The following is a 20,692-nucleotide window of genomic DNA, read 5'->3' as shown; positions in this document are numbered from 1 at the left end:
AGTCGAGCTAACAAACGATTTCTAAACACAATATGTGAGGAAGTCTTAACTTATAGTATTTTACTTGGACCTCATGAATTTCCTTCCATATATTTCTTCTCTGAAAAACTGTTAAGATAACACATACTGGTCTAAGGGCATACTTAATAGCAGTGACGTAGCCACCCTTATGTCAGGGTGTCCAATTTGTCGAAAAATTATACCATATATACAAGTTGAATGATAAAGAAAGTGACTAAATAACATATTTTGGACACACTTGATACAACAATAAGATGTAGCCTAATGGTTTCAGGTGTCTTGAAAGAGCAAAGATACATGAAAGTCACTGCTTAATAGGAGTTTTGAAAAGCGTATCTTATAAACATACATAAATTATAATTTCACACAACATTATTAAAATTAACAAGAGATGTCACACAAACGTCAAATAGGATGAACCTTCTTGCTCTTGTCTTGTCTAGATTTTATTTAAACTTTTGGGTTTAAAATGGGGTTAGGATTAGGGTTACCATAGTTTTTTCTTAAAAATAAGAACAAATATTACTACCTGGGGTTGGCAAGGGGACCGGGTCGGCCCACCTCGGTCCGCGACCGGCTCGAGACTCGTCTCGCCGGATCTGGTCCCGTAAGTTCTCGTTGGTTCGGGGGATTTTGGGATAGGGGACGGTTCACCCTTTGGTCCTGGTCGACCAAGCCTGGCTGAACCGACCGGTTTCACGGGATCCCTTTTTTTTAAAAAAAAAAAATTTATCGAATTATATTCGTTGGGGACCATTGGGGCAATGGCTAGTGGCCCCTCCCAACGAATTTATTCAGCCTTTTCACTTCCCCAACACCCCCTACCACCTCCCTACTTTTAAAACTTTAATCTAAACCCTAAAGTAATAATAAATACACTTTAACCCATTTTTAATATTATAAATACCCCCTATCCTTCATTATTTCTTACAAAATCATCTATTCTCTCATCTATTTTCTATATCCTCTCATTCTTAAGTCTTGATTTTTGATTCCATTTAATTCTCATATTATATCATAATATATATATTATCTCATATTTGCTATCAAGTATTGGAATTTCAAATTACAAGTTTCAAGAATCGGTTATAATGTCTGCTATTAGCGCAGACGTTTGGTACATTCGTTTCATAATATTTATATTTTATTTTTCGCAATTAATTTTTGTGTTATTATTATTTTTATATTACACTTCACATTTAATTAAATATGAGTTCTAACAAAAAAGATATCGGTAAAGGAAAAGAGAAAGTAGCAAACACCATTAGTAATTTATTTAATTTTAATAAAAAAAGTAGTAAGGAAAAAAATAAAAGTAAATGTGGTGGTACTTCTTCTAAATCAATGTCTAGAATTAGATTTAATACAAATGATTCTACTTATGTTGATGATACTTCTTATGATATTGATTCAAATGTTCAACTCGATCATGAAATTTTAGAACAACGTTATGGTAATATGAATCCTAATCTTGATGAAAATTCAGGTGAAGAAGTAGAAGTTGATTCGGGAGAAGATGAATTAGAAGATACACCTACTAGTCTGGTGACGGAAGCTCTAATTGAAACTACAAATCCAACGGAGCAAATTGTGGACCCCCCTCCTCCCCCCTTATACCTCCTACAAGGGAGAAGGTGAAGTATGAATGCCCTAAAACTTCTATTGTGTGGCAATTTATGACTTTCGATAAGGAAAACTCTATTGCTATTTGTAATAAGTGTAAACAACCTTTTAAACATAAACAAGGTGGAGGTTATGGTGGGACGGGGGGATTAAGTAGACATTTGTTATCTTGTATGCCGATTGAATATAAAGAAGCTAAAGCTTTAGCCGATAGAAAAAAATGAATTCAAGTTAATGATGTTGATATTAATGTTGATCAATCGGTAGGGGCTTCTAACCCCAGTGGTCCACTAACAGAACGTAAATATAATAAGGAAAGAGATCGTGAAAATTTAGCTAAGATGGTTTCTGTTTGTGGTTTGCCTTATAGTTTTCCTTCACATCCCGGTTTTATTGAATATATTTAACAAACTTATAATCCTTCTTTTAAAGGTGTTTCAATAAATACTGTTAAAGCTGATGTTTTTTTATATCAAGGTAAACATTGTCAATATCTTCGTTGTTTGTTTAGCATATTAGATTGTAGAGTGTCTATAATTTCTGACATGGGTCGTATTGTTAATGGACATGATTATTTAACTATTACAGCACATAGGATTGATCATAACTGGAATTTACAAAAAAAAAAATCTTAAGTTATAAAGAATGTGTAGAGAAAAAAACTGGTGCATATTTAGTTTCAAATATTTTGAGTGTTTTAGATTATTACATGCTTTTAGATAAAGTAATGTATGTCGCATTAGATAATGCATCTAATAATACAAACACTGCTAGTATGTTAAAAACTAGATTATGTCCAATTGATATTAAATGCTTTTCATGTTAGATGTGTTGCACATGTATTAAATTTAGTTGTACAAGATGATGTTTCACTATTTGATTGTGGTTGTATGAAAATTGAATATGTTGTTTCATGGATTTTTTATGCTCATAGAGCTAGAATTAGGGAATTTAACTAGCGTTGTGTATTATGTGATATACCACCAAGAAAAGTTCCAAGACATATTAAAATAAGGTGAAATTCTTTTTACGAAATGCTTTCAGTTGCTTACGAATATAAATGACTCATACAAATGGTGCTTAATGCTCATAATGCTGACCCATTAGATAGAATTTGTGAAGAAGATTTGGAAGAAACTAATGAACTATTAGAATTTTTAAGACTTTTTTATTATGCTACAATCATGTTTTCTGGAATTTATTATCCTACTATTTCATCAATATTAATAAATATTTGAGCTATTACAATTCAATTTTCTAAATACAAAAAAATTGAAAATTTTAGAATTGCAATTGAAGGTATGATTGAAAAATTTTAAAAATATTTTTTTTCCTATTCATCAAATTTATTTAACTACTACTTTACTTAATCCTCAATATAAATTACGAGGTGTGCATGGACTTGTTGAAACTTTTTATGATACTTTAGAAATTTTATCGGAAGAAATTTCAACTTGTGAAATGTGTAAGTCAAGCATAAAAGTAGAAGAAAAATTTTTGTATGCAAAATATAGAACTATAAGAAATATTGAAGGAGAAGTGGTCAAACTTCTAATCCTAAGAGTAAAGATCAAATTGCTAGTTTTATGCGAGGTTTTCTTGGTCTTAATTCTACTAACCGTGATGATTTTGAAGAATATCTTAATTAGTTTTTAGAAACAGTTGACGACGACGATGGCAATGTAGAAATATTAGCATGGTGGAGGAGACGGAGCGTTGCATTTCCAATTTTGAGCAAAATGGTTCGTGATGTTCTAGCTATTCAAGCTTCAACAGTTGCATCGGAGGCTGCTTTTAGTTCGGCAAGGTTTCAACTTGACGATCATAGACATTCATTGGCGGAAGAAAGTTTGGAAACATCAGTTTTACTTAGAGACTGGGTCAACACAGAGAGGAGAAATTATAATTTGCCAAAGTTAACTTTCAAACAAGAAGCTTGGATTAATGTAGTAATTGGATCTAGTGACGATGAATTAGAGTCATAAGAGTTTCTAGCAAGTTTGCCAACACCGGAGGATGTTACCGTCGATATGATACGACAATTAGAATTGAATTTTCGTGGAGAATACAAATATTAGATTACATTCGAGAACTAATTGAAACAGAACCCTTCCTAGAAGATGGCTGCGTAGATTAGTTACTCTTCTAATATTTGTAACAAATATTAGATTTACATATGAGAACTTATTGAAACAAAACCCTTCCTAGAAGGTGGCTGCGTAGATTAGTTACTCTACTAATATTTGTAAATTGTAACTTCTAAGTTCTAAGTTGCAATTAGATTTTAATTGAATAAATTTAAAGGCTTTATTTGTAACACCCCGTATCCGAAACAGACCAAAAATGCAGATTTTTGAGAAGTTGTAGGTGCAACCCATGGTTTCCATCCACGAATCGTAGGTCAGACCACGACCCGTGCTGGTGGTCCGTGGTTTACCACTGCAATCCCTCCCCAGCCAAGCTTAGAAAAATTGGCTAAGTCTCGACTCACGGATCGACCCACGACCCGTAGATCAAACCACGGTCCGTGGTCTGTGTCCGTGGATCAAGACCTCATTTACCCAGCCTCTGACACGAACTACGGTCGACCAGCACGGACCGTCGTTCGATCCACGGTCCATAGGTTTGACCATAGATGAGGGCCAACAGCCAGTTTGTTGAAAATTGTTGATGGGTCAACTTCAGATGGTTATAACTCTTAGCACAAAAGGAATTGTGTGTTCCATGACCTATGGTAAGATAAATAATTGAATCCTCTTTCCAACGCCATCGAGTTTGCTAAATTTAACCTTCGAGTAAAAAGTTATGCTCGTTTTAGTGAAGCCCTGTCGAGCAGACTCGACCTACGACCTCAATCTACGGACCATAGATTGAATGACGGCCAGTAGGTCCAGTCCATCGGTCACTCCGACAGCAGGTAAGTCAGGGGTCTTTCGGTCTTTTCTTATTTCGTTTAACCCCTTAGATACGTCATTTAAACCCTAAATCATGAGATTTTAGTCAGTTTAAGCCTAGAAACATAACTAGAACTTATCTAAGCCAATTCATTAATAAAAAACTTAGAAAAATTAGAATCAAGAGAGGAGAAGAGAGGTCAAGAACCCTGGTTCAAGAATGCAGCAAGGACTTCCAGCCCCGAAATCGAAAGATTTCTCCGTGGAATTTGTCACCATGTATGTGGGATTTCACTAGTGGGTTCCTTTCACCTATTAGGTCCCTAGTTTTCAATCAGTTTCTTGATTCCCTTATTATGAATAGACCTAGGGTTTCTAGAATTACAACAGATCATCATGATTTAGTTATTAATATGTTCCAAATCAGATTATCGTGTTATTACATCGTTTCTCGCATGAATTTCAGAACCCTAACTATGTATTTCATTAGTTCTTGAATTACAAATGCTAGGTCAGATATCTCAGTTATACATGCCTCAGTTATTAATGCATCATTATCAGATTAATTGTTACATTCTCAGTTTGCATGTTCAGTTTTGAGCTATCCAGTATTTACAGAAATTCAGTCATAACCAGTAAACAACTTAATTCAATGGGAGTAGCATAATACCGAGTTGGACTAGGGTTCAGCGTACCCATATAGTCCCAGAACTACGAGCCACCTAGGTGTAAGTCCCCTATGTGGGCAACATCAGTTTAGTGATCACGCCAGCATGCCTCTACACTTTTGGCCGGGTGTATTGGGTCCTCTCGATGGGGCGTATACATCGGACTCTACATTTAGCTCATGTGGTTTTATGTCGGTTATTAGTAGCTCCCATAGTTCAGTCAGATTCTATTGCATTGACCATTTATCAGTATATTCAGTCACAACATGTTATAAATTGATCATTGCATTCAGTTAGCTCAGTATTCAATATCTATATCATGTTCAGATTATTTCATTGCTTTATTGCTTTGTTCAGTTATATGTTATTTCAGTTTTACTCTATCCTACATGCTCAGTACCTTTCAAGTACTGACGCATACGTGCGCTACATCTTCTCGTGATGTAGGTTTAGGTTCTCAGCATCCAGATCACGCTTAGATCGGTTCCCGATCTCCAGTTCAGCGAAATCAGTGGTGAGTCCTCATTCTCCGAGGACAATAGTCATGAGTTTCTTTTCAGTATTTTTAGTCTTTAGTTTCAGTTTTGTTAGACTTAGTTGGGGCCTGTCCCAACATTTCTAGTTAGTTAGAGGCTATTTTCAGACATAGTTAGATTCAACTTAATATTGAGTTAATAACTTCTTTGTATTAAACTCATCAGTTTTCATTTATCTCAGTTATAGTATATGGGTATTCCCTATCTTTTCATTTTATTTATGATTTAGTTTCCGCATCAGTTTATTATCTCTAGTATGCTCATGATCATGCCAGCAGGGTTAGCTTGGGACCACTCGTGATCCTAGGTCCCGTGTCTGCGTCTCGGGGATAGCTCGGGGCGTGACATTATTCAAGTCTTTTTTATATAACTATTGTCTTATATTTTAATTTTATATATACTAAACTTACTTTAAAATACTTAATTTAAAAATTGAAATTTGAAATTTGAAATTTCAAGTTTAAATTACTTCAAAATATTTAAAATACAAATTTGAACTTTCAAGTTTGAAATTTGAAAGTTTAAATTTGAAATTTGAAAACTTAAGCATTTTTTATTAGCTAAAAATGTTATTGAAAACCAAATAAATTGAAAATGTTATTCAATAATATATAATTTCAATACAAATAAATAAACATATAAAAAAATAAAAAATCCCACTCCCCGTCCCCCTAAACACTGTCCCATCCCGTATATATAGTGGGACGGGATGGGACGTATTTTTGTCCCTCCAATCCCGGCAAAGGACGTCCCCCTCCCATCCCGTCCCACAGTCCCCGTCCCCTTGCCATCCCTATTACTACCTCATAGTAACAGTTTTTTGTTATAATAATATTTGTTATAACAATATGATTTTTTTCGAAAACTAATTTTTCATATTTTATTTTACTTCTCTATAATAACATTTTATCAAATACCAACAATGACATTTATCATACGCACTTTGTAAAATTACCCGTCTATAACGGCCATACTCAAATAATGGTAACAACATTTGTAATAATAAATATATACATATAAAAATAAAATATTAAAAATATTTATTGTAATCATGTTAATGTCGCACACATATTACATTTCAGTACGAAAGAAAAAAAATACTTATATGGTGCCATTAGTTATGATCATAACTTTATGAGAAAACGCCACTGGTGTTTGCCTCTTTTACATGCACTCTTTCTAATTTTTTATAATTAATACACAAGTCACTATACTATTTTTTTTGCGTTCTTTTGTTAATTATAACTAAATGAAATCTAAACATCAAATAACAATATACGTATATAACATCACTTCACTATAGCTAACATGAAATTTCTAGATAAATACTGTCACAATAACGAGGTTTGACTATATAAGATCTTGTATCTTGTATATTTTAACTATATATAACATGTCATGCTATGCCAATTTTTCCATATAGAGGACATACAAGCGGCCCAAAACAATTGGGCCAAAAAAGGAAGAAAGTTTTATAAGCCCATTTATTTTTTCTGAGTGATACTAAAACCCTAATCTCTTTCTCTTATATTTTTTCCATTGAAAGCATACGTTGTCTCAGTTGCCGCAGTCGAGTCCTCTGCCGCTCCAAATCTTCAAGTAAGCTTTTTGCTTTCTGCAAATTTCACTTCTTTCTGTATCGATTGTTCATAACCTTGAGTGTTTTTTGTGATATGAATATAATCTAGTTACATGATTTATCTGTTAGTTTATGTATCTAATCGAATACATTTAGAAGTTTATAATTAAGAGAATGCATTTAGAAGTTTGGTACATTTTTGTTTTTTACGAGTTGATTTCTCTCATACGGTCATCCTACGAGTAGTTATTATCTCATAAAGTTATGTTTTTGTTGAAAAAACTGGAATTTAGATAGTAAGTGACAGTTGAGTGACTAGTTGTTTTAATTTGGCAGTGTTTGATGTTTTGTTAATTAGTTTGGTAATTCATGATTGTAGTATTAACTAATACAGAAGTTTAGAGCAGTTAAACATATGGTTTGTGTTATATTTGCAATTTGAATCTGTTAAGCAGTCTTCTGTACAGAAGATAAGATAAACTATGTAGTTTTGGAGTTGATTCACTGGGTATTGTTTATTATCGAAATGATTTGTTTGAACTTGAAAATTTAAGGTAGATCTGTTAGGTAGGATTGTAGTGTTTCATGTTATTAGGCTGATGAAGTAAAATGATGCATCCTGTAATTGAAATTGGAAAGTTATGGTATATCTTTTATCATTTGAATTTGTTTATTTGAGTGAATGATTGGCCTTGATTGTTCCATGATGATAGTTTTTGCCATATATGGACTCACATGATATATATTTGATTGATATGCTTTATATGTCAATTTAAGTGGTATGCTTTAAAAGTTGACTTACGAAGCGGAGGGTGGGATTGCATTGCTAGAGAGATAAACTACATATGTAATGTGAGAGTATCACTTGGGATGAGGATCTATACAGGGTTTAGATTTTGAGTTGTATAAGTATCTTGTTTAAGCTGTAGGCTTTTGTTATTTCTGAATAGCTAGCTGTGTGTGGCTATGCTACGACTTTCTTCAGATATACTGGTGATCGATAGTTCGTAATTAAACAAGTCAATAATTTACAAGTAATATTTGGAGGGTGTGGTGTAGTGGGTCCTTGCACCATCTTTATCAAAACAGTAGTATTTGGAGCGATTCATGCCCTAATGGAGTGCATTGTTATAGAGGATTCATTTAAGCTAATCTTGACTTTGTGATTGAGTCATTGATTAGTCCGGATTCACAAAATTCCAGTACAACAATAAGAGATTACTGTGAATAACTGTTTCAGTAATTCTTATTTTGTTTATTTAACAGGTTTCATACTAGGAAGCTTCAGCGAGGATGGGTCGTGTACGCACCAAGACCGTGAAGAAGTCTTCCAGACAGGTAATTGAGAGGTACTACTCCAAGATGACCTTGGATTTCCACACCAACAAGAAGATATTGGAGGAAGTTGCCATTATTCCTTCAAAGCGTCTGCGCAACAAGATTGCCGGGTTCTCCACCCACCTTATGAAGCGTATTCAGAAGGGACCTGTTAGAGGCATCTCCCTGAAATTGCAAGAGGAGGAACGTGAGAGACGTATGGACTTCGTTCCTGATGAGTCTGCCATTAAGATCGATCTGATTGAGGTCGACAAGGAGACCCTTGACATGCTTTCATCCCTTGGCATGTCTGACCTTCCCGGTGTTGTCAAGCAGGCTGCAGAACCACAAGCAGTAGCAGCTCTCCCAACCTTTGGTCGTGGTGCTGGTGGTTTTGGCAGGAAATACTAAGGCTACAATATAAGATGTGAACAAATTTAAATCGAGTTTTTGGTAGACTACATGTTTTAGATATATCTCCGTAATTTTGTTCAAGGATTGTTATGCCAAAGTTAATGTTTATTTAGTTTTGAGAGATGATGGTGAACTCTTGAATCTTTGGTTCTAAATGCACGCTATCTATTTCCAATTACATTTTGCTTCTGGAGTGTTGACATGGTGCATTTTTGTTCTTACGTTTAGTCGATCCTCCACTTCTATGCATCTTCTCAAGTACGGTTATTGGTCCTTTTTACCTTAGAGCTTTTTGTTAAATTTTTGTTTATTGGTGGAGTTGAAGTTTTATAGATGTGTTCATACCAAATATTAATGCGTCTCTTACTTTTCTGGTAAGATGTTTCCCAAGAACTCGAGGTTGGCTTCTTGTCAAGTGAAATACTCCCTCTGTCTCTAATTACTTGTTCACTTTTGAATTGATACACCTATTAAGAAAATAATTAATGACACAGTGAGTTTATCATTTTATCCATTTAATTATAAAGTGGATGAAAAGTTTTACATTTTTCAAAGTAATTAGTTATTTAATTGAGGATATAATAGGTAAAAAAATTTGTTATTTCTTGATTTGTCAAAATGGATAAGTAATTAGAGACAGAGGGAGTAACATATATACTATATATAGTATGACTAGCATTTAGGTTATTAATTACACTTCTCTTGTTGAAAATTTTGTAACTACTTTTCAAGGGAATTGATGGCACAAATAATTTTAAATGAAGTTAAATTCAGATTCTTTTTGTTTTTGAACCTAACGTCCAATTCATTTTGAAATCAAATTAGTTTGCATTTGCGTTGAAAAGTTTAATTTTAGAAGTAAAACACTTCTTTGACTCATTTCTAAAGTTTGAAGAACTCAAGACTTTTAAGTAAGAATTGTCAAGGCTTTTACTCTAATAAAATATTAGGAGTATTAATTTCATGTGATATATAACTAAACCGTCAAACTCTATTCTCTCAACCAATTCTCAAGGACGAAAGGTGTAACATTAGATTTAAGAGACATGAAAACTAGGTCTCTACTTCTTTGTGAGGAAGAAATGCCTTCTTATCATCTAGATTGATGTAAGACGCATAACAGTGTTAATTATAATTAAGACTTGCATCTGCGATCGTTATAACTAAACTAATCAAGGAAGGATGACGAACGTCGAATAAATTAGAGTTATCACAGAACTATATGATGTTCAGTTCTTCTTTGATGTTGTTAAGCCAAGAGCACAAAGCGGCCTTGCAAATAACAACACTCCTTCCCCATATGAAGTTCGAAACCCTAAGAAAATCCTTGAGTGAACTGTAAATATTTTTGTGTTAGTTGACCTAAGCTGCAAAAATTCATTTTACTTTACTCTTTGTGGTTTAAATTTTAAATCGATTAAGATGAAATATATGAAATTTGAGTTATTCGTTATCATATCAAATATTGTGATGGAATGATAAGGTCTAGCAAGGCGTAGTTGATTGGTCATACATGACGCATTTAACGAGTATTACACAATGTAAATTTGAATCAATTAATGTCCTAACGTGGACATCGAATACCGAGTGCCGTGTATTTTTATCAATTACCAAAATTGCCCCTGAAGTGCCACAGAGCATGTTAACATTATGAACTCTCAACACACTGTTCAGCTCTCTCAGTGGAGTTGATGATAATGGACAGCATTATCTTCTCCCTCTCCTCCACCGCACACTACTCTCCATCTCCGCCACCCTTCACCACCTCCATTCTCGCCGGAAAACACCATCCCTCCTCCACCTCCATCCTCTCCCTCAAATCCTCCTCCGACTACCCTGAAAAACCCACCACCTCCACCAGCCTCCGCCGCCCCACCACCAATAAGCCCCCTGATACCACCACTCATTCTCAGAATCTTGAATTTTCCAAAAACCCCTTAAAACTTCTCCTTAATTCCCCTCCTAACACTTCACCACCACCAAGCCTAACTAACAAACTTTGGTTATCCAACAAACTCTCACCACCCCCACCACCCCACCCACTATTAGCACCTAGTGAAGGAGATGGAAGTGATTTGGACATTTTAGATGTTGAAGAAATGCAAAAAAGTAGTGAATTTAGGGAAAAAGGGAAGGTCTTTATTGGGAATTTACCAATTTGGGTTAAGAAGAAGGAGCTTACTGAGTTCTTTAGACAATTTGGGCCTATCAAGAATGTGATTTTGATAAAGGGTCATCATGAGACAGAAATGAATAAGGGATTTGGGTTTGTGATATATGGAGGCTCAACTGCAGAAAAGGCAGCAATGAAGGCTGTTGAGTTTGATGGGGTTGAGTTTCATGGGAGGGTGTTGACTGTTAAATTGGATGATGGGAGGAGAATGAAGGCGAAAACCGAGGAAAGGAGGAGGTGGGTGGAAGGGGAAGATGATGTGGAGTATAGGTCCAAGTGGCATGAGGAGAGGGAAGGTTCAAGAAATGATTTCAGAAAGGTTTTAGATACAGAGCCAGAGAATTGGCAGGCCGTTGTGCAAGCTTTCGAGAGAATCAAGAAGGTATCATGTTTATTGAGTTTCCCGCAATTTACTTTTCTTGCATTGCTCATAGCTCCTTGAAGTGTAATTCCAGTAAGGTTGTAGGAAAACAATGAAGGAAGATAAGATTTTGGAATTCTAAGTATGTAGTATGGGATTTGTTCTTAGAGCAATAGTTTTGGTGCTTACTTTGTGCATGCTAATGTGTTTTTACTTTTTACAATGAGTAATTGATAGTCCTGACCGTATTAGCAAAGCTTAAACTAGATCCCACAAAAGTGATATAGGCTGTGAACATGTTTCATATGCAGTGCATGGTTATCTACTTGGTTATTTTGAATTGATCGACTCTTTCTTTATACCCAAGAGACTTGGAATTTAGGCCAAAATATCCTTTTGAGTCCTGACATGATAATAATGCTATCATTATTAGGCTGCAAAATGAAGGGAATCAATTTTCTTTCATAAGCTGTAGCTTGTCCATCACAATGATATTCCTCTGGCCCAGTTTATGTAAATGAATTTATGTTCTTGAAACATTTGAATGTTGTACAGAACAATATTGTTAGTAAAATGGTGGCTAATATTCTGGACTCCCCATTATAGAAAGAGTATTGTATTTTAATATCGCCAAAAATATGATTTCTCATTAGTGCAAGTTGTGATTATCCACTTGCTCTTTTTATTGCTTATCCACAATTGCAATGTGATTATCAAATGAAAGGTCATGTATATTCTTGCTATATTCTATATCTGTTCGAGTCTCATAAGCTTCTCCTCTATGAAACAATGGATTTTACTTCGGTTGACAGGTAATTAGCTAATTTATACTCGAAGTGGGTAAAGTACAACATGCTTCTGCAGAGCTCTTGATCATATTCTTTCAGAGGAAGTGATAACTTCTTTTTGTAGCCATCCAGGAAAGAGTTTGGTTTAATGGTGAACTATTATGGACGGCGTGGTGACATGCATCGTGCACGTGAAACCTTTGAAAAGATGCGTGCTCGAGGAATAGAGCCAACAGTTCATGTGTATACCAAGTAAGTTCCCCTGCCAAATTGTTGTTTCAATTTTAATTAGTCCTTTGTTAAGCAAAATATTGTCGGAAATTACTCCCAACACTAGTGAGTAGATATGTTGAAAGCCAATGTATTTTTCTCCATCCATTTTAGACATTCTTTCCCTTTCCCTTTCCCTTTCCCTGAAGCCAGTGCTCATTGCCCGCTTCCTCTTCTTATCTATTGATTAGGACAATTGACCATGATCCTGGTGGAATTCGGTCAATTAGTAACTGTCTAGGCTTCTTCTACTTTCTGCTATTTTTAGTTTTTCTGGATTTTGGTACTTTTTCCCCTCATTTTGCATATCCTATTTGGAATCATGCCTAGAATAGAAGTCTTACCTTAATTAAGAGTCTTGCCTAGGCCCTAGATTAGGAGTTTAGGTGTAGGAGTTGCAAACAATTGTTTAAACATTATTTTATTTTATTAATCTTTTTGATTATCGCTTATTCTCATTGTTTTCTTAACATAATTCTTGCTGAATTTTTCTCTTTTCCCAAGGTTTGAACATGAGTTCCTTTATTAATTGCATAGTTTGTGCTCCTTCATTTTTATTTTTATTTTCGAAAATTGGTAACATGTATTCCTCAACATATCTGAATGCTGGCCACCTCCAAAATATGAGCTTACAAGGAGAATATTAATTACAAAACTCCTAAGAAGTCCATTATCTGAACTTCATCTTCTATCTTTACATTACTCTTTACACCAAAAACATAAAATTGTGATACAATTCCATTTGATCTTTTGTATGGAAAAAAAATCTTTAATTTTTCTCCTTCCATATATTCCACCAAATACAGGCTGGTATGTTCTCCACCATCATTTTTTACTCTTACTCCCACCTCTTCTTATCTAGCAGCTTAGTAAATCTGCAGTGTGCTCTGGCGTTGTCCATTCCTCCCTAGCCATACAGATAAAGAGTGCCCAAACTTGTGTAGTTACCTTACAATGAAGGAACAAGTGACTATTAGTTTCTGCAGCCTCCACACATAAAGGGAATCTAGAGGCTATCTCAAGTTTCCTTTTCTGAAGTGCCTCATTGGGTGAGGCATTCTTTCGTCGCCACTAGCCATGTAAAGCATTTCTACTTTGTTGGTGCCATACTTTTCCAAGTAGCTTTCCACGGACCATTGGGACTTCCTGCCATCTCAAATAGACTCCACTTGTAAACTTTATTCACTCAGAACTGCCCATCTTCATTGTGTCTCCATCTAATTTTTTCTGGTCCAGTGGTTGTCCCATGAAATTTCCCACTCTTCTTTCCTTCATTTCTCTTTTCTCTCTTGTACTTGAAAAAGGAAATTTTCCTTCAGTGTTGGTTGGAAATATTTATTCACTGTTAAATACTTAAAATGGTTGTGTTCATTCTCTTAGTATGGCTAAAGCATCTAGGAAATTTTTACAACTTCACTCGTTGGGCTTCAAGTTCATTGCTCAAAAAGCTTTAATTTTACCATATTCTCTGTATTGCTATTGCAGCCTCATCCATGCTTATGCAGTGGCTAGAGACATGGAAGAAGCACTATCTTGTGTGAGGAGAATGAAAGATGAAGGAATTGAAATGAGTCTCGTGACTCACAGCATCCTTGTTGATGGATTTGCAAAACTGGGCAATATAGAGTGAGGAATCGACCTGCCTTTAATTGTTATTCACGCAACTTCGTCTCTGGTTACCTCTTCTTTTAAAGCTTGTCTGTGTTGATATTTTGGTTGTGTTTCCATTGGATTTTTATAAGGTTGTGTAGTTTGAAAGTGTATTGCTCTCATTTTAATCTTGGTTTAGTAAATGACCTAGGAAATGTAAAACTAAAAACTGAAGTTTGAAGTTAAAATTTCAACCGTAAGTCAACAACAATTTTATTGGCTGTATTGTAAGTGTGGGTATATTAACTGTGCATGATTGTATTACTGAGTTATTTGTTGGAATATAGAAATATATAACCTATTTCCAGGTTTTATGTAATGTGTATATAATTATGATAGCTATATGGTTTATGGGCTAATCCAACACAACCCCCTGTGGGAATAAAATGTCCTGTCTCAAACTGTCAGAGTGCTTGCTAGATTATTTTGTTGCTTGACAGCTCTTGAAGTAATTGAAACTGATTGTACGCAATGGCATCTTCCCACAATGTAGTCTTGATTTTATGCTGGAATAATATGTCTGCTTTGAGGTCAATACATGATACGTGAAACAATGTCTTCGCACTAAAGCTACTTTTGTGCTATGAAGTTTTTTTTTGGAGAAACTAGTTATCTCAACTTTTGTTTGGGTTACATGGTGAGAACCTTGTTCCTAATCTTTCATTTGTTGTTCATTTTTGTGGAAGAGCTGCAGAGCGATGGTTTAAGGAGGCTAAAGAGAGGCATCCGACTTTAAATGCTATTATATATGGCAGCATCATATATGCTAACTGGTGTGTTTTCTTTGATATTTAGCCTTTCTGCTTTTCAAGTTTAAGTTGGAGTTCATTATGGTCTTATATTATGCATGCAACTTCAAACTAGCGAACCATTTTTCTAATTCCCACTGTTCACTGAAAATCACTTTCTTCACGCTCCCTGATATTTCATTCATGTTTCTTGGATATCATTGCAAGTTAATGTTAACTGTTTGGGTTTTTAATGAAATGACAGCCAAACATGCAATATGGACCGAGCTGAAGAGTTGGTTAGGGAGATGGAAGAAGAGGGTATTGATGCTCCAATTGATATCTATCATATCATGATGGATGGTTATACCTCGATAGGAAATGAGGATAAATGTCTCATTGTATTTGATAGACTTAAGGCAAGTATTATTCAGTTTAATTGCATAGATGAATGGAACTTACTTATGCTTGGTCAAATGTTTTTCTGTACTACATACAATATAGAATAGTATGAAAAATTATCAACCTTCAAACTGAATGCATGATGTCACTGTTTAGTATGGAACTCTTCACAGAAGGATAATATAATTTTTTTCAAAAAAAGAAACACCTTTCTGAACAATGTTCTGAAAGGAGAAAATACAAAACCTTTCTGACAGTGTTTTGAATATGAAATAGGACTTTTGAGTAGACCTTGCAATGGTCATGAACAGCTTTGCGTCCTTTGAATCTTTATTTACATTGCTGAATTGTCTAATGTGGTATTGTAATTTCTCTTGCAGGAGTGTGGCTTTACACCTTCAGTTGTCAGCTACGGATGCTTAATGAATCTCTATATCAAGGTGCCTTTTTGTCATTGCTGCCAGTGAATTTGTAACTTTCATTCATTAGCATGCTGATTTGTTTTTTGGTCTTTTGTAAGACATTCTGATCCGATACCTGTAATAGAGTTCATGTAAATAGTAGCAATGGGCAAAAAGGATAATTTAGTTCTACTGGGAGTCATGACCATGGTCTCCTACTTGAGACCCCAGAGTCTGCCTCCTCAAAACCAAAAGTTTCAACAATATGGTTGACTTAGCTTGTGGAATTCTTGAACCAATAAATTCTAGCAATTTTGTAAGCAAGTTCCCATAAGGTGCCGGAGACTAGAGTCATGTGCATCAAGTCAGTTATTTTACTAAATTGAATTGCTTGGTCGTATTATCTGTATTCATCCCTTTACCTTTTTACAGCAAGTTTAAAAGGTGTCTGTCTTTCAACATTGTTCATGTCTTAGAATAACAGGTGCCATATGCCATCTTGATAGTCTCAATTTTGAGGCTATTGCTTTCTCTGACTTTTACAGCTTTGCTGGTTTTTAACCCCAAGTAAAGACGAACAACATCAGGCGAAGTGTTTTTAAGTATCAATCCAACACTCAAATTGGTATCCTAAATCATTTATTATTCTTACTTATCAGAAAAATATTTTACTAATTCAATGGTCTAAAGCTATGGTATTCCTGCAATATGAAAACTTTACCCATTTGGGCCTATACTTCTAGTAATTAATCTCCAGAGGCGGATCTAAGATTTAAACTTGATGGGTTCAGCCTTTAAGGTTCTAGCCCTGAATTCATTATACAAAAAAATTAATGGGTTCAGATCTAGTGCATGTTGAAATTTCAGTAGATTTTCACATATATATCTATGCTCCACATCGAAAATATTGGGTTTGGATGAACCCCGCACCAAAAGGTTGCATCTGCCCCTGCCAATCGCAATATAGTGAATTGCTGATGAGTTGTTGCACAACTTCTTAATTCATTTGAAATTTGTATATCAATTTAATACCCTGGCAGGTTGGTAAAGTCTCCAAAGCTTTTGAGGTCAGTGAAATGATGAAGTTGGCTGGCATAAAGCATAACATGAAGACATATTCCATGTTGATCAATGGATTCATTAATTTGAAAGATTGGGCAAATGCTTTTGCAATTTTTGAGGATGTGATAAGAGACGGCTTGAAGCCAGATGTGGTCCTCTATAATAACATTATCAGAGCATTTTGTGGCATGGGTAACATAGACCGTGCTGTACGTATAGTTGAGGAAATGAAAAAGGAGAGGCATAGACCTACTTCACGGACTTTTATGCCAATTATACACGCCTTTGCTAAAGCTGGAGAAATAAGAAAAGCACTTGACGTTTTTGATATGATGAGAAGGAGTGGCTGCATCCCAACTGTTCAGACTTTCAATGCATTGATTCTTGGACTTGTTGAGAAACGTCAGGTAAATCTATGTTCCAGAATCTAGTTTTCATTTGGACACGCTTAAAAAGGAAATATTTGTGTTACGTATCCATTTCTATAAAGGGTACTGACATGGCATGTGTACTGACTGACAGGTTCCAGCGATTTATATACATAATTGATTTTTTTTAGCAACTGTCTAAAAGATCAATTATGAACCACCAAGAGTTCACATGAAAATATATTCTTGTGGTGAACTTGTGGACTTCTGCCTCACCACTGATCTGCACTTCCTGTTGAAAGTTAAAAGAGAAGAACAACTTTCTCTCATTAGTCATTCTGGTTGGGTTGACCAAGAAGTAATCAGGAGTAAAATTAATCAAATGGAAATATGTTGCTTTATGGCTTTGTTATGCGTAGCAAACCAGCATAGTTAGACTAATTTCTAACTTACCTATCATAACAAATGAATTCACGTGCCAAATTACTGATTCTTCATGAAAATGCACTCTCATTTACAACTTGAGAGTGCATTCTTCCTGCTTCCGCATATTAGAAAGTATTTTACAGCCTTTATGACCAAAAAATTGGTGACCTCTCAAAGAAGAGAAACCTTCATTGACCATTTAGACAGAAATAAACTGATCTATAGCTGTAGTCGACTTAGCAAACTGTGGACATTATTAGCATGAAATGCCATATGGATATTAAGGATCAGCAACTTTTGTGTTAGGTAATAACCAAATATGCTAATGTTGATGTTCTGTTAATAATAAATAGCTTGTGAACTCCTAGATGGCTTACAATGTTAGATGTAATTCCAGATGGATTTATAGGACCACAATTTTCTTCACATACAGCATCTCTGTTTCCTCTTTCTTTCTGGGGCCAGGAAGGGCTTACAACTGGTATTGCATTTGGCATTACAGTATCTTTTGCCTGGTCTTGCTGTGTGATTGAACTCCTTCACTTATGGGTTCAATTCTCATAGTGGAGTCTGTAATTCCATGTTTGAAAATTATCAGGCCTATCAAACTTCTTTTTGTAGACCCTTTTCATTTGTTTGCTTTATATTTAACTCAATGCAGATGGAGAAAGCTGTGGAAGTTTTAGATGAGATGTTGCTTGCAGGAATTAGGCCAAATGAGCGTACATATACAACCATTATGGATGGTTATGCATCTCTTGGTGATACAGGAAAAGCTTTTGAGTATTTTTCAAGAATTAAAGATGAGGGTCTGGAGCTTGACATATATACATATGAGGCATTACTCAAGGCATGCTGTAAATCAGGCAGGATGCAAAGTGCTTTGGCAGTGACAAAAGAAATGAGTGCCAAAAACATCCCGAGGAACACCTATGTGTACAACATATTAATTGATGGGTATGGAGTCTACATATTTGGTTGTATCTGCTTGCAAACTATTTTATAGCATCATAACTTTCATCTGACTTTGGACCTTTGGGGGATGGTAGGAAGGAAGTAAATGTTGATTAGCACATGCTTTTAACAGCTATATAAACCTTCTATTTGATGGTATTTTGCCTCCGGCTATCTTCTTATACTGTATCCCGTCATATTTGCTATGTTCTCTGTGCAGATGGGCTCGAAGAGGTGATGTTTGGGAGGCTGCTGACCTGATGCAACAAATGAGGCAAGAAGGGGTTCAACCTGACATCCATACCTATACTTCTTTCGTAAATGCTTGTTGTAAAGCTGGAGACATGCAGGTATTTTTTTGATGATATTATACTGTTTAGATGCTTTCATATTTGCTAATTCAGCTTCGTCAAAATGCCTGCAAATGGATATGTTGATCTCATTTGTTGCTTTGTGTACTGTTCTATACATTTAACTTTCAGTAATGATGTGCTTTATACTTTTTGGGTTTTTCAAGCACTTCCTATGAACATTTTGGAATCTTTTGAATACTATGTGAAATATGTTTGACCCATGTAGTGTTTTAAGTTACCAACTTTGTGGCTCTACTAATGCTTGTGCTAGTTGGAATTTGAGTGTAGTTGCTTTGAGTCTATTCATATGCTCTGCTTAATGGTAGCTTTTCTTGGCAAAAGATTGTATGTTCTTTCTTTTCCCAAATATCCAAATGACTACAATCAATATTTGTTTCGTTTCAGAAAGCAACGAACACAATTCTAGAGATGAAAAGGGTTGGGGTTAAACCTAATGTTAAAACTTACACCACTCTCATACACGGTTGGGCACGGGCTTCACTTCCTGAAAGGGCTCTAAAATGCTTTGAAGAGATGAAGCGATCTGGTTTGAAGCCAGACAAAGCCGTCTATCATTGTTTAATGACGTCACTGTTGTCAAGGGCCACAGTTGCTGAATATTACATTATAGAGGGGATCCACCGTGTTTGTGAAGAGATGGTGGAGTCTGGATTGACTGTTGATATGGGAACTGCAGTTCATTGGTCCAGATGCTTGCGGAAGATTGAGAGGACCGGAGGTGATTTAACAGAAGCACTTCAGAAGACCTTCCCTCCTGATTGGAATTCCCACAGAAATCTTAATGCAGCTTCAAATAACACTGGGAATACTGAGGGGTCAGACAACGATGATTACGATGATGATCCTTTCCATGAGACTGACAGTGACGATGATACAAATGCCCCTGCGTTATAATTAGAAGGTAGCTTGATAAAATTCGGTTGCCACGCACTCCATCTGTTTAGATGTACTAGGCTGAGCTATTTTTGTGTAGAAAATACAGAAAAGAGGTGTTAGATGTAGATGAAATTTTGACACTAGTTGTATCTTCAATGTTGTTTGATCAAGATTGCAAAATTCAATCTATTCATGTTGTAAATGTCTTTACTTTTTCCAGATATCTTGGAGAAATTGTAGCCAACAGAAAATCATGTGTCTTCGACCTGAAATGTATATTATTATTATTTTCCCTTAGTTGAGATATACTATTTTTTTTTATAACGGTGGTGTCCAGACTAGAGACGATTGCTTCCATTACGAACCAGAAAGACACTAAATTCTCGTTTAGGTGCTTTAACTACTATAGGTTGAGGGAGTGGTATGGAAAAATCTTCTCTATAAGGTTTGAAATGGTGAATTAAAGAAGAAATCCATCATGTTCTTGTATGTTTGTCTTTTAATCTTTGTATGTGAGCTCCTCAACGAGAAAAAGATGAACTTCAATATAGCATTTATCTTTGATCCGTATCTTTTTCAGGACATAACTTTTTTGCCTTTGCTAAAATTTGAACTCTAATCTCTCATAATTTAAGTCACACCATTAGGTGCACGATACTTAATTATTGTCACCCAAATGTCTTATTTTAGACTATAAATTTCATTTTTATTTTTAATTTTATGTCCAATGATTCGTAAATTGAGACTATTGGAATGACAAGGAGTAATCGGAAACCACCAACATATGGTACTAAAAATTACTTTGTT

At 35.3% G+C, this 20,692-nt stretch overlaps 2 protein-coding genes across 2 annotated transcripts; both read left to right on the top strand.

Annotated features, from left to right (window-relative positions):
* Positions 1 to 7,229: 7,229 nt before the first annotated feature.
* LOC125835830 (40S ribosomal protein S17-like) lies at positions 7,230 to 9,230 on the top strand. Its single transcript, XM_049514934.1, has 2 exons — positions 7,230 to 7,341; positions 8,588 to 9,230. The coding sequence occupies exon 2, from the start codon at positions 8,615 to 8,617 to the stop codon at positions 9,047 to 9,049; it is 435 nt and encodes a 144-aa protein (XP_049370891.1). The 5' UTR covers positions 7,230 to 7,341; positions 8,588 to 8,614; the 3' UTR covers positions 9,050 to 9,230.
* A 1,490-nt stretch (positions 9,231 to 10,720) lies between these two features.
* Positions 10,721 to 20,157, top strand: LOC125835838 (pentatricopeptide repeat-containing protein At5g04810, chloroplastic-like). Its single transcript, XM_049514941.1, has 10 exons — positions 10,721 to 11,607; positions 12,499 to 12,626; positions 14,130 to 14,270; positions 14,981 to 15,067; positions 15,288 to 15,441; positions 15,805 to 15,864; positions 16,866 to 17,294; positions 18,343 to 18,638; positions 18,856 to 18,985; positions 19,394 to 20,157. The coding sequence occupies exons 1-10, from the start codon at positions 10,744 to 10,746 to the stop codon at positions 19,901 to 19,903; spliced, it is 2,799 nt and encodes a 932-aa protein (XP_049370898.1). The 5' UTR covers positions 10,721 to 10,743; the 3' UTR covers positions 19,904 to 20,157.
* The last annotated feature ends 535 nt before the right edge of the window (positions 20,158 to 20,692 follow it).

Source organism: Solanum verrucosum, unplaced genomic scaffold (genome assembly GCF_900185275.1).
Source record: "Solanum verrucosum unplaced genomic scaffold, falcon-dt-bn FXZP01000128.1, whole genome shotgun sequence".
NCBI classification, from domain to species: Eukaryota; Viridiplantae; Streptophyta; class Magnoliopsida; order Solanales; family Solanaceae; genus Solanum; species Solanum verrucosum.
The sequence above is the reverse complement of the archived record's forward strand: the minus strand, read 5'-3'. Positions and strand labels throughout refer to the sequence as shown.

What these genes read in the sequence shown, in the direction of transcription:
- LOC125835830 (XM_049514934.1), top strand. Translation starts at nt 8,615, where the DNA reads ATGGGTCGTGTACGCACCAAGACCGTGAAGAAGTCTTCCAGACAGGTA.
- LOC125835838 (XM_049514941.1), top strand. Translation starts at nt 10,744, where the DNA reads ATGATAATGGACAGCATTATCTTCTCCCTCTCCTCCACCGCACACTAC. An exon ending in TAATGAATCTCTATATCAAG is followed by an intron (nt 15,865 to 16,865) that starts GTGCCTTTTTGT and finishes ATACCCTGGCAG; the next exon opens with GTTGGTAAAGTCTCCAAAGC. An exon ending in GACTTGTTGAGAAACGTCAG is followed by an intron (nt 17,295 to 18,342) that starts GTAAATCTATGT and finishes AACTCAATGCAG; the next exon opens with ATGGAGAAAGCTGTGGAAGT.